Genomic DNA, 13996 nt, shown 5'->3' with positions numbered 1-13996 from the left:
AAGTGTGGCGTGTGAAGACGGTCAAATGCGTGTGTCACACGCTCAATGCGTGAGACTTGAGAGCCCTGCTCATAACGGTAGTGCTGTCTCAATAACGTAATTTCCTTTTCGAAGGGTTTAATGTGTACATGTTAAGCATTAGAGTGTAGAAAACACCACGGTTGTTCACATCCGACAGTCCCAACATTTTCTTTTAATTTAGCATATACATTATATGTTCACGGAGATAATCACATCTGTATAGGAAACACATACAAATGCACATTGGTGTGTGATGTTCAAATATTCTGCATGTCCAGTGCATTAGGATTAAAAGATAGGTTCACTGTTTAAGCCCAGACGACGTGTTCCCAAACCCTCAGTACTTCAGTACTAAGATACTCGCCCAAACCTCCACTGGGCTTAAACACGGCAAGCATTTCAGCCTTCTAACACCAGCAAGTGTTTCGTTAACAGGAAACGCAATTCTAAGTGGTGGTCTGGGTTGAAAAAGAGCAAACATACACTTTAGAAACACAACTATTATATCGACAATAACCCACCCAAACCGACACAATAAATAAAGCGGTGTTGAACGAGCACACATCCAAATAACAACGGCACTACACACTCATCCTGTATAGCGACGGATTATATCTACACATTTTCACCCAACTAGAAATGCAAAGTTTTTTTACATCCTGTATTGGTTATTGGTGAAAACCCTCACACAAAGGTAATGAGAACGTATACGTTTTACACTAACCACCCGTTATAACCTTTCATTGACAAAGTAAGCGTTTTTGGGTGAAATACTTGTTCAGACTTGACTCAGCTGGTTTCTAAACTAATGTACAAATCAGGCATCAATAAATAATCCTCGTTCAGCACATAAATCACAATGTGACAATCAGTCTTTGTACAATTCACTTCAAACACTTAAGGTTTAAATGGAATCTGTGTAGATGCGACACACACAGGGATGCAGGTGAGAGTAATGGGGGTTAATCCATTCGGATCTTCTGATTGGTCATTCTGTAGATGATGCTGTCATACCCAGGGTCCATGTTCCACAGGTTGTAGGCGATAACGATGATGGCCAACGCCATGACGATCATCAGCCACAGCACGATGTTGAAGATCACGGCATAGTCAAAGTTGTACTTGTAGGCTAGATTGTAGGGGCTTCCGGGGTTAGTCTGTAACCATCGAAAACATTCACAAGCTGAATAAATCGCATGAGCAGGGTGTGCACACATGGTTTGTGGCGGTGGTTCAGTACATTAACATCTGGGACAGGAAATGGAACTGTGTTTTACAACGTCTTACTTAAGCGTCCTCACACTCTGACCTACAATGTCCCATCAACCCCGCATAGGTCGGTGTGTCCATGAAACTTGCTCAAGAAAGCTTTAAGCGTGCTCAGATAACCGGTTTTGTTATTTTCTTAAGGTCATTTTTCTCTGACGAGGGGGCGCTGAAAATGTTCTTCATGGTTTTATGCTTAACCCGTCACGTATCTGGTGTACAGTATCGACAGGGCAACACGGTTGTTTGATTATTGAGTTTATAGATTTTTTTGTTCATGTTTTCTGTAATAATCTGCTTGTTTTAGCTCATTTTAGAACTTTAACGTCCTCCATGCACCTTTAAGGTCAGCTGGTTCTCCACGTGCGTTTCTGGTCTGTACCTACACCGCCGGTCTGCTCCATCAGCTGATCGCACGGCTGTGTGCGCACCGGTTCTGTTGAGCCGTACGCACAGCCACCTCAACGAACCGTGCCGGACAGAAGATAAAAAAGAAGCCTCGACAGCCTCAAGGGCTTTGAGCACCGATGAACGCACGATCGAGAAGCAGCAGTAGCTCTTTGTCTACAGGAAGTGCATGCAGGCGTCTGCAGAGGGCAGCTGAATTTTGGGCCCGGACACACCACCACAAAACGCTCCCACTGTACATGAGGTGGGGGTTTGAGACCTTTGGTGGTTAGAATGTCGTGACATACGACCAGCCACAATAAAAGAACCTGTGGCGAGAAGCGGGTCGCGGCTGCAGTCAGGACGAGACCCCTGGCTCTGATTGGCTGGGACGGGTCGCGCTCTCGAATGCACAGTGAAATGAAAAGTCAGGTGCATGTTGGGTAAAACTTCTGGGCTCCTGTTTGGTTTGCTAAAGAACCAGAAGTGCAAACCGACTGTTGGTAGGAAGTGCTTATGAATTGCGACATTTGCGGTGAGATCTGCCATTATGCAGGGGGTAAAAAATAGCATTAGAGCTTCTACAAAACCACGTAACCCGATGGCACACGGTCGAGAGCGAGTTCGTATGTGAGACCATGTGGCTGTGGGCTGTGGGCATGAGGGAATGCTCACCATCTGCTGGGTCTCCAAGATGGAGCGTGACTTCCTGGTGAGCACGACCTCGAACGTCTTCACCGTCACCACCTCCACCACTGCGTTGTTTCCATAGACCCCGGAGACGTCATCGGCGAACTAGAACGCGGAAGGAAGAACATCGACGCTAATCGCTAATTTCACACGAGCCTAGTCCACCGCCTTAAGAGAGCTGATCTGGGGTCAGCTCCACTCGTCTCTCAAACCGAACCCTTCAGACCGTGAATGGCGGGATGGCCCGTGCGTCAGGCCGGATCCGGAGAGCTCTGGCCCGGGCGGTGCTCACCTTCTGCAGGGCGGCGGCCAGGATCTTGGCGGCGTCCTGGAACTGGGGGGAGTCGGTGCCGTAACGGTGGCCGATCTCCTCCAACCCGGACAGCTCCAGGGAGAACAGGTCCGGGGCTTGGTCCCGGGCCAAATGCTTGTGTCTCAGCAGCTGGGAGGGACAGGGAAAGAGTTTATTTCTCTTATTTAAAACAACATCCTCTTGCACTCTCTTATATACTGTGGCCATTAGCCAGTAACATGGTGCTTCGGTATCACAGGAAACATCACGCATCATGGTATTGAAGTGTTGCAGCACAGTGGTAAGTTTTGCGAACACAGAACTTACCAGGGCACAGATGTCATGCAACACCTGAATCTCAGACAAGAAGAGCAGATCTGCCTAGAACAGAGAAAACACACACACACACACACACAGGTCATATACATAGATGAGAACATGCGCGTTCCCACACGTTCGTAAATACAGGTCGCATGCAACACGCTCAAAGACCATGAATGTTTGAACCACGAAGGATCCCAACTGCACGAGGTCTGTAGACTGCGGCTACGCACTTGTTTTTACACCCAGACACACACACACACACACCACCTTAAGAGAACTGATCTGGGGTCAGCTCCACTCAGTTCTACTACACCACAAGATCGTAATCTAAACCAAGTAATAAAAACTGTATGCATGTCCCCCGGTTCATTTGATCACCCACATTCTAAACTGAAACCTGTCGTTACCTCAGTGCTCTCCGAGCTGGTGGATAAGTGCTACACAGCTCGTGTCCGTTTCATACAGCGTTTATATTGCTCTTCAAACTGACGGTGGCCTGAGGCTAGGTGGACATCATCCCTCATGTTGGGCTGGTGCAATCATCTCAAATCTCTTGCAAAGTCACCCTAAAGCGTCTAGCAAACGCGTTACAACAGCAAAGCCAGAATCTCGTACTGAGAATCAAGCGTGTTTCGAGCAACAAGTTGGGTTTTCCCCTGGATAGTTCGGGGCCAGTGTGTTTGTGCTGCGGTCGAGGACATCTTCAATGTTACACTGGTTACCAAATAAAAAAGATCACCGTTTCATGACCAGGGAATTACACTCAGCAACAAAAAAAATTTTTTTGGCTTCACAAAATAAACAGGTGATCCTTATTATGCACGTGTCTTTAGATTTTTCTATCGTAAGGTTTGTGTGTAAATTTTGTGTTTCAGTTATACATCACATACAATGTGTACATGTTTTGTCTGTATTTGGCCTCAGGAACATCCCAAATCAGTGTCCAGCAGTAGTCTGAACACACAGGGGATCCACTTTCCCCATCGCACTACACGTAATGACCTGCGAGTACACTCGGGCAAAACAAACAACAAAACCCGTAAAGACATTCCGCAAACACGTTTGGATTCAGTCAGCAAAAATATGTAGTACACAGGCTATTTTTGTATTTTTACAGGAAGCAAAATAACCAATACCAGAGCTCAGAGTTGATGTTAGCGGAGCGGTTCAGAGACCTCACTGTTCAGGAATCGCAACCTCACCGCCATTACGATTTGGGAGTTATATACCCTAATAAGCACTTATAAACCCTTACAGCATGAGCATATGTCGGAGTGTGGGACTGTCATGCACAGATCAGATAGCAAGCTAGCTACTGAAACATCAGACTAGCCTACCACAAACATCTTCTGTTATGAAGAAAAGGATCATAATAAACAAACAATATAAAGGAAGACAGAAAGTTTGTATTCAGTGGTGGACAGTAACTAAGTAAATTTAATTTGTTACTGTACTTAAGTAACATTTCCATGTATCTGTACTTTACTCAAGTACTTTTATTTGGTAAGAATGTACTTTTACTTCATTACGTCAAAGCAAAACTTTTTACTTTTCACTTCGTTACATTTACAGAAACATCTCGTTCCTTTTTCATTTTTAAATCAACGCTTAATAAAATACCGAAAGGTCAAAGTGTACCGTCTCACAGACTATAACCAATCAGCACTCAGTAAGAGATTAAGATTTGTACGCTAAATGGCTGAGGATCTGACATGGCTGCAACAGATGTCTTCTTCCAACACCCCTGGCCTTATTTAGCCCAATTGTTTGAATTCCTCAAAAAGAAAAATTATTCGTATTCCTCCTCTTCATTACAAAGAACACATCGCTGTCATCATTTATGAACTCGCATCAAACTTGAAAAACACATCGAAGTAAGTTCGCCATTAGATTAGTACTACCAACAGGGTGGTTTAAATACCCCAGTTAAATATATCACTTTTAAATACACTACATTTAACAGATGCTTTTATCCAAAGCAGTGTGCTAGTACCCAAATTGCAATCTGTGGAGATGCTAAGCACCAGTTTAACACAGGAGACTCCCACATCAAACGTTAAAGCCGGGGAAACATACACGCGAATTTGGCCAAGCGAAGTGAACTTCGCAATTCATTCCTATGAGGGAGGCGAAGGCAAACAAACATGAGCGAAGCGAAGCAAAATTATTAAAATTATTATAATCAGGGTTGGGGGGCGGGGCGGCGGCATGTTGTCGGGGGGTGGGGCAGAGTCCTGCACGGTCTGTTTTTTGAGACCCGTACCCACCCATACCCGCAGAGTAGAGCACCCGTACCCACCCGCAAACACGTGGCTATTTCAAAGTTAAATCCGTACCCGCCCGGACCCGTTAATATTCTACACGTTACCCACCCGTGCCCATGAAAAATCACACAAATCGAAAGTATTCCTATAGAGCACTTTATTTTTCAATGCGCCTCTGAAAAAACGTCAGTACAACACAAAATAAAATCTAAGGTTGCTGTGCTAAGGTTGCTAAAAGTAGCAACTGGTAAAGAAAGAAAAAAAATGTATGTAATGTTTGTAATGTAATGTAATGAAAAAATGTCTCAATGTTTAAAACTCGATTAAAGACTTATCTGTTTAGTTTGGCCTTTGATTAAACTGTTACATATTTACTACATCTCGTATCTTTTCTCCGAGGTTCACCTGGAGTGTAACATTGCAGTCGGAGCCTAAAATACCAGCATCGCTGCTCCGACACGGAATGAAAGCCTGGCGTTCATCAACAGACATTTACAGTGACAATATCAAAACCCAGAACTTTCATTTTTACCTTTACTTAGTCTGATTGTGTGATTTGTGTGTGACTTGTGTATTTGTCTGTATTTTGTGTAATTTGTGTGTTAACGGGCCGCCCAATGGAGGATGGGTTCACTTTTGAGTCTTGGTTCTCCTGAGGTTTCTTCCTATTCCCCACCATCATAGGGAGTTTTTCCTCGCCACTGTCGCCTTTGGCTTGCTCATTAGGGTTCTGGACCCATAGTATTGTTAACCGTTTAAATCCTGTAAAGCGCTTTGTGACAACATGTGTTGTGAAAAGCGCTATACAAATAAACTTTGATTTGATTATGTAGCCAACCGGTGCCATATCACAATGCAAAACGAGAGGGAACAAATGCCAGTATAACAACTAAATAAAATTGCATAGGTTCACAGTGGTAGTAGTTGCCTATCAGCTGTGGCGGGAGCAGCACGCTAAGTTCACTCTCGTCATTTTCCTTGTTCTAGCACGGCCACCCATTTAGCTTTGTAACCACCAAGCAAGCTACAATAAATGCCCGGTACTGCGTTATAACCAGCCTCTGCTCATGTTTCCACTGGAAAAGAACCGAAGTTTGGGTATTACCCCAGAACGGGTGAAGAGTAAAGTTCAGCCCGCTCTGGCCAACGGAGCTACGGTACAGGTAAGCTCCCCCTGATCTTCGCCACCACCATTGGGAGGCGGTAATCAGGCAAAAGGTAACACTATGTTCATTACGTAGCAAATAAAAGCCTACTAAAAATGACCACTTATTCACGAGCTACCCGTGCTACCCACCCGTATTTTAACTTACCCGCCCGCATACCCACCCGTAAAATTTCGGTACGTGTAAAACCCACCCATTTCAGCATCTATTTGCCCGTACCCGCGGATACCCCCGGGTACCCGACCCGGTGCAGGACTCTAGGGTGGGGGGGGTAAGTATTATATCGCGATCGATCGTTGGTGGTTGGCGCCAGAGCGAACTAGTAACTCATTGAATCATAGATGTAGATCGGAGATAAATAAACTAGATTTTTTTTTTCACTGTGAGAAATCGGATGTATGTCATGTGAGCGTGTGAAGACGGTCTCTGGTAAAGACAGTCAATGCGTGTGTCTCACGCTCATTGCGTGAGAGTTGGCAACCCTGATTATTATTATATAAATTATTATTAATTATTTGGCCAAGTTTAATATTATGAGTTCAGTTGGTAGGGCTGCACACAGTTCTAGTTGTAGGTGCTAGAGCTTCTAGCTTCCCTGTCCCGCCATGTGGTGGACAACGTAGAACCTCAGAAAAAGTCCCCCAAGCTAGGACTGAAGTGACCGGTTCAAAATTATTGTTCTGTTTGGTGGTGAATTATGTTTTCATATTAAACGGTTTGTCTACTTGTCTACCTTTTTAGTGTGAATTATTAATATGGATAAAGTTTGGAAATGAATGTCGTGAGAATAATATAGGCTTGTTTTGTGTATTTTGTGTTTGCTAGGCAAATGTAAGGCACTGTTTCCTGTTCACCTGTTGATCGAGTAGGCCTAGGGGTTTTGATGTGACGCTAAGAAAAAAAAAGGTTTTTACTTTTAATACTTAAGTATTTTTGAAGGCAGATACTTTTGTACTTCTACTCAAGTAAAAAATTGAGGTGAATACTTTTACTTGAGTAATATTCAATGCAAGGTAACTGTACTTTTACTCAAGTACATAATTGCTGTACTTCGTCCACCACTGGTTGTATTGTACTCTTTCGCATTCATGGAGAAAACACTTGAAAACAATAAATGGATTAAAAAAAAAAAACTCGGGACAGGAAGCAATCTGCTAAATATGTGGACACTTTTACTAGAGGTGTCAATTCCAGGTTCAGAGATTAAAAGTCCTCACCAGGATTTTGCTCAGGTTTCCTGGATTGTGTTGATTCCACTAATTTTACCTGGATTGCTAATTAGAAAATCTAGCAAGCTTGAGCAAAATCCTGGTGAGGACGTTTAATCTCTGACACCACTAACTTTTACACCTAAATCTTAGGGTATGGTGACCTAGCACGTTAGAGAGTGGTTACATAAAGTCCGGACCCATGAATGTAGAACCAGTCCAGGATTTTGTAACGAGCTATAGATCTTGGAATCTGCTACGCAAGTACTTCAATCCTTGTGAAGTCTAGATGTGCCCTGAGACAACCACACAGAAGAGCTACAGTGGCAACAGCTTGGGCTAACGGACGAAAGGGAACAAACTCTGCTGGGGCTGCATCTTCAGAGCCAAAATGGCGGCGCGGCGGCGACTCTGCTCGAGTTGGCTATAAACAGAAGCTGTTTCTGCAGCTATGAGGCGCGGGCTGACGTAGCAGTGAGCCCAGGGTGGAGGTGAACTAGCCAAGTTACTACACCACCAGAGCTAATAGGGGCTAGTCTCCCCCTGCTGGTCAAACTCTGCTTCGGATATTGCAGGTTGAACAGAAAAACTAAAGTTAAGTCTTTTTGTGGTTCTCTGAATTGGGTGCGTGTTTCAGCTCAGTGCGTGCAGTGTAATGTATGCAGCAGTTGCGTGTTACTTTGGTGTACATCGTGTGTGTGTGTGTGTGTGCGTGTGTTACCTCGTTGTTGCGGCTCAGGGAGTGCAGGGGCAGTGTGTGCAGCACTGATCCGTCCTGTGACAGACGTGACCGGATCTGCTGCAGTGTGACGGGCAGGTCCTCAAACACAGTGTTCGCCATGCCCATCATGTACAGCCTCTACACACACACATGGAACACTCAATGGCTGCTTGTGTGGACTTATAATTATTTTCTAGCTTTTGATGTTCAGATGGGGGCCTGATTTTGAAAAAGTCACTGAAACCCAACATCTCCAAAACGTTCACCTGATAGATTATTTTAATTTATTTTTTAAATACACAACACGGAACTAAACTGCACGCCCTTGATGGGCAGAATGAGCAACTGCCTCCAATACTCCATGTTTAACGGCGTTCCTAAAACGCGGACAACGCTGCATTTCGCTAAAAAAAACAGCAAAGCGATTTCTCGAGAAGGAAATGTCCAGTTAGCGTTGTGTGGAGGTCCTTCGTAACTTCCCCCACAAGCACCAGACTGTGACCTTCGCCTCAGTCACAGAGGGTGACGTCTTTCAGTCTTACTTAGAACTTGGAGCCGTTCTGAGGAAGCTAACTTCATCGTTGCTGTTGCAATATGTGCCAAAGTTGATTTTTCTTTTTCTTTTTTCGTTATTGGTCTCGTGTTTGTCATAAGATCGACAGGTCAGGCTGCAAATCAGCTGCTGAATCACGAGTAATAGTCAAAAGAAGATGTGAAAAGATTTATGCTCGTGTGGCGGAGTTTAAATAAGGCTCTTTTCAAACGGAACAAACGGGGGCCCACACAGCCTCTTCAGAAAAGCCAGACACACGTCACAAAATACATCGGCAGTGCCTTAACGTAGTTAAAGCTACTACTCCACAGACTTCTCACACCACCCACATCACAATCGGTGGCGCTTGTCCGTGTGCTGTATAGTTCTGTGTAGTTATAGGTTTGTGTAGTGCATGTGCACATTTGTGCGTACTGCGTGCGTGTGTGTGTGTGTACCTCCTGGCTGGGAGCAAGCTGCAGAACCACTGGGGTGCTCTCGGCGAACAGGGTGTGTATGGTGTTGGCCACGCTGTCCAGGGTGAAGGGAACAGGCTGGGAGGGAGGGGCCAGACCAGGGCAACAAGGGAAGAAAGAGAAAGAGAGGGAGGAAGAGAGGGAGGTGGGTGGAAAGGAAACAAAATCAGACCGGAAATCACACGGCGAATCTGACAGCAGTGAAATATGGGAAGTTAACTCGCCCACCGAGACGATGGAAAAACCCAAGCTGTGCAAGCTTCATGGAAAAACCACAGCGACAATCCCCGCCCACCCCTCATCCCCCAAACTGCATATGTCAAACTCGGCCCAGCAGCACGGCCAGTGCCCGACCTGGGAACTTCAGATCTACTGAAAGAACGAGCATTGCCCTCACGTTTATTTTGCTCCTCTGATAACCAGCAGCTCATTGTACGAGTCTGCCATGAAACCTCCTCAAATGCTAAAAAGTTGGAACGCTTCTGTGCCAGTGGTGAGACGGTAAGACAGGGCTAACCGTACACAACTAGATACAAAGCACAGCGGCTTCGGCTTATTTCATTCAATCCCCCAAGCACCGTTCCCCCCCCGGCTTCAAACAGATCTATGAATCAGCAGGCGGCAATAAGGGAACTCAGCAGGGAGCTGGACACACTAGTTAGAAGTGTGTGAACAGACTGTCCCAGACTGCCCTGCTCACATTTTCCAGGGGGTAAGAGGAGATGTTCGAGGGCAGGTCCAAACTTCCAACACCGCGCACCACGATCACCACGTTGGCCCGAGGACGCTGGAACAGGGAGCCTGCTGCAAGGCCTGGCCAGTCAAGATCCTACACACACACACACACACACACACACACACACACACATATACACATATACACACACACACACACATACACACACACACACACATACACACACACACACATACACACACACACACACACATATACACACATATACACACACACATATACACACACACATATACACACACACATATACACACACACACACACATTAAGATGGCATAAGGGTTAAAGTTAACTCTTCACTGGAGCAGATCTGTTCAGATCTGACATTTGAAGGAGTGTTTTATCCACGTAGGTCTTACCTCCGGGACGGAGAAGCCCATGGTGAGGGACACCAGGTCTGGAACTTTCTCCCCAGACAGGGGCCACTGGCCCTCCCTGAAGTGCACATACTGGGGGCTGCGTAACACAGTCAGGCGGTCTCCTACCACCCCTGCAGGGCGCGCGCGCGCGCACACACACACACACACACACACACACACACACACACACACAATCATCATCTCGTGATATGAACGCATATCTGGTAAACAGGTGTTGATTCATTACCATATTTAGTGTCTCACGAGACCACGTCACGTGCGCATAACAGTCGCAAACGAGCGGTCACGTGACTCAGGTCTCAACACGGACGAGTAAGAGGTTCAGATTAAATGTCAACGCCGGAAACTGGACTAAACTGGATTATTTAGATAATTTATTCACATTTCTGTGCGTTATCTACAATATCGCACAAACACCATCAACAGATCCAGCAGGTCACCGTCGTCCTTAGCGACCGAGGTTAGCCCAGCTAGCTAGCATCTCACCAACATCGCTGATAACGTTACACAATTAACACGCTGAAATTTCAAACAACCGACTAATAAAGCGTTTTAATATTTACCCGCCAGTACGTGTGCAAAAAGAGCAAACGTAACGAGAAGAGACGAACGCTTCATCCTTGACGGTTTATCGAAGCGCTTCCTCGCACCGCAGATCACCTGACGACGTTCGCGCAGGACGTGATGACGTAATGACGTCACGCGGCGGGACCGGGTTCTTCTTCGTGGGTTTAGTTGTACGCCGCGCGTCAGAGACTGGAGGAGTATCGCCACCTACTGTTCGTGTTGTGGCTAAACGGTGGACCTGGCGCGCTCAGAAACTACGAAAAAAAAGCTAATGTAGACTAACGTTGGCCACTAATGTGGGATTTTGTGCGCACAAAGGGAATTCCATCTGTCGGTTTAGTTTGAAGGTTTGTCGATAGAAGAGTCCAGACATCGTTTAAAAGAAACCTTCGACAACAAGGGTACTTTCGGTATATTGTTCATCTTCAAGACAATACTATGAGAAACGTATTGGCACTTAAAAGCTCGATTTTCAGCTACGTGTCCTTGAAAGCGTTCAAGGATCTACTTTGTTTAATTCATCAATTACTGACATTTTTAACGCGCCTTGCAATATAACATTTGGCCACGTGGCGGAGCTCTTGTCACGCGACAGTGGAGCCACGTGCCGAGGAACCGCGCGAGCCACTTCGCGATCGTAGCTGACCGCGCAGCGCAACACGGCAGCGGGACACGACCCCTCCAACCCCCCACCCCGCCGCTTTTTACAGCAGATAAAATGTGAGCTTCGACTTATTTGGGTTTTTAAAATATTTTCAGCAACTGCAAATACGATCAGCAACGGATGTACGTGACCGCTTTACCGTTTCCACATCTGCTCTCTATACAGATGTAGAGCCCCGTTCTAACAGCCGGTGGCTGGCCCAGGGGTCCTGCGGTCCAAATTAATCTTTATTGGCCTGTTATTGGACCTGTCAGCTGTCCGTGCCGGCAAAATGCAAAAAAAATGCAACAAGTTAATAATAATGTGTTTCTGACCTCTGTTTTACAGCTGCGAAATTGTTTGGGGCTCGGACTTTTTGGGGTTTAACGCGAACCTCGCTGGCGCGTGCGCGTGCGCGTGGGTGAGCTGGTTCATAAAGTGAAGTTTAAAGTTGCACCAGCGCGTGACCGTGCTGCAGACCGTCTGGATTTCACATAGAGACCGCTGAGGTCGTATGTGGTTTCACACACCAGCTCTGTAGTAGACCACACCTTTGTTATTGGCTAGCCGTTTTGGGGGATAAAAAAAAACAACTTTTAACTGAAATGCTCACTAATACTTGGTTGGCACGAGCCAGAGTATTCTGGGTCTCTGTAAACACCGAGGCGTCCTGTACTACAGACAGGATTAGCCTAAATGCAGCATGACAGCGTAGGACACATGCGTTTGGACTTAAACTGAAACTCAGATGTGTTTCATTAGTCGCGTGAAATGCACTTGTCTCAACACATTCTGACCTCTCCAGAAGTGTTCCTGACACGATTGCGTTTGGCTTGCACTGCCTGACATCACAAAACGTGGCCAAGTGGGATTTCTTTAATACTAACACCTTTATGGATGAGTAAATGTGGTCAAAGGAGAACAGAGTTCAGGGTGCGCGTGTGTGGCTAAATATAACTGCCCTAGATGATTGCAGCATTGGGTTTTCTTCGCAAAGTTCCTTGTTGCTGTAATATTTCTCCAGTTAGGCTTATGCCAGCTCTTTTCCACCCATCCCCCACAATTCATTGCAAAATGTCGAAGCCACAGCTTCCCTCCAAGTGTCAGTCACGTTATGTAAGAAATCTGCCAGTGCAGGTAAGGGGAGACTAGCTAGGGCACTTGTGGACTTGGGAGTTTGCATTACGGCCCGAACTATCCGCGAGCGGAACCGAACGGAACCGTCTCTGAGCCCTTTTTGTATTTGTGTGTGTGTGTGTGTGTGTGTGTGTGTGTGTGTGTGTGTGTGTGTGTGTGTGTGTGTGTGTGGTGGGGATTAGGTGTTGTTGCCTAAATGATGTTCGATTGTATTTTAAATCCATTATTGTACCGTGATGTCCTAAGGTTTAGCAAAAACAATCAGGCCTACTGTGAGTTTCATCCTTTATGATTGTCTGTTATTTTGCAAAAGGTCATTTTTTAGGGTTTCCCACCCATCCGGTTTTTACGCGGACAGTCTGGAGTATCCGGTTTTGACTTTTTTTGCGACATCGTCCGGGGGGCGAACAAGCAATACAGACTTCCTCCCCCCCTCCCTCTAACAACTGTAGGGTAAAAAGTCTGCAAAGTCAAAGTCAAATACAAAGTACAGACAAAAGACACATTAACTGTGAGTGTCCAGTTTTGGCTTGTTGGAAAAGTGGCAACCCCTAGTCATTACTGTTGCAGACATTCACAAATACACTGCCTTTACTTGCGGTGTCCAATTTTCCTAATGTCGTTGCGAGGAAGGGGAGGTCTCCATTTAATATGGCACATTTCTAATAGCTTATAGATTAAATTAGCCACTGACCTTACTCGTAAACCTGCCTGCTGCGTGAAACACGGACGTCCTCGTATGAAACGCACGTTTCTATTTTAAAAAACATGCCTAAATTCGCCGATTTCGGTCCAAATTAAATACAAATCCAGAGAAAGCTGCAATGACACATTAAACATGCTAATTGCACAAAGCATTCAGATAGTGGTGATCTTTTATTCCTTTGGATATTGAAAGGCAGAGGGAGCGTGAGCTTAGCGGAACCAGACAGAGTTGTGAATTACACTGACTACTGGTCCAAAACCCCGGAGACTACTCTGAAATTTCCTTTTTACTAATGGACTCGAGAAGTGTGAATTGCCAAGGTCGTGTTATATGTAGAAAGAGCAGGTCGTTTTGGTGGGAAGGATAGCTCCAAACTTCTTCAACGTGTAGCTCTTGCCTGTAGTTCAATTCCAGGGGGAAGCGATCGAGGGAGGCTCCATAGAAGTTCATAATGGGCGG

The 13996-nt window shown here is 45.6% G+C and overlaps 1 protein-coding gene across 1 annotated transcript; it reads right to left on the bottom strand.

Annotated features, from left to right (window-relative positions):
* Positions 1 to 173: 173 nt before the first annotated feature.
* atp6ap2 (ATPase H+ transporting accessory protein 2) lies at positions 174 to 11202 on the bottom strand. Its single transcript, XM_076995874.1, has 9 exons — positions 11048 to 11202; positions 10464 to 10594; positions 10048 to 10176; positions 9330 to 9425; positions 8340 to 8477; positions 2984 to 3037; positions 2657 to 2806; positions 2350 to 2469; positions 174 to 1178 (listed from the first exon to the last, which is right to left on the bottom strand). Exons 1-9 carry the CDS (start codon positions 11100 to 11102, stop codon positions 984 to 986), a joined length of 1068 nt encoding a protein of 355 aa, XP_076851989.1. The 5' UTR covers positions 11103 to 11202; the 3' UTR covers positions 174 to 983.
* Positions 11203 to 13996: the final 2794 nt, after the last annotated feature.

The sequence above is a fragment of the Brachyhypopomus gauderio genome, unplaced genomic scaffold, assembly GCF_052324685.1.
Source record: "Brachyhypopomus gauderio isolate BG-103 unplaced genomic scaffold, BGAUD_0.2 sc260, whole genome shotgun sequence".
Classification (NCBI taxonomy): domain Eukaryota; kingdom Metazoa; phylum Chordata; class Actinopteri; order Gymnotiformes; family Hypopomidae; genus Brachyhypopomus; species Brachyhypopomus gauderio.
Note: the sequence above shows the minus strand (reverse complement) of the source record. Positions and strands in the feature narration are given on the sequence as shown.

Coding starts and splice junctions, on each gene's coding strand:
- atp6ap2 (XM_076995874.1), bottom strand. CDS start 11,102: ATGAAGCGTTCGTCTCTTCTCGTTACGTTTGCTCTTTTTGCACACGTA. Junction 10,177..10,463: donor TGGGCTTCTCCGTCCCGGAG/GTAAGACCTACG, acceptor GTGTGTGTGTAG/GATCTTGACTGGCCAGGCCT. Junction 2,470..2,656: donor TGGCCGCCGCCCTGCAGAAG/GTGAGCACCGCC, acceptor TCCGCGTTCTAG/TTCGCCGATGACGTCTCCGG.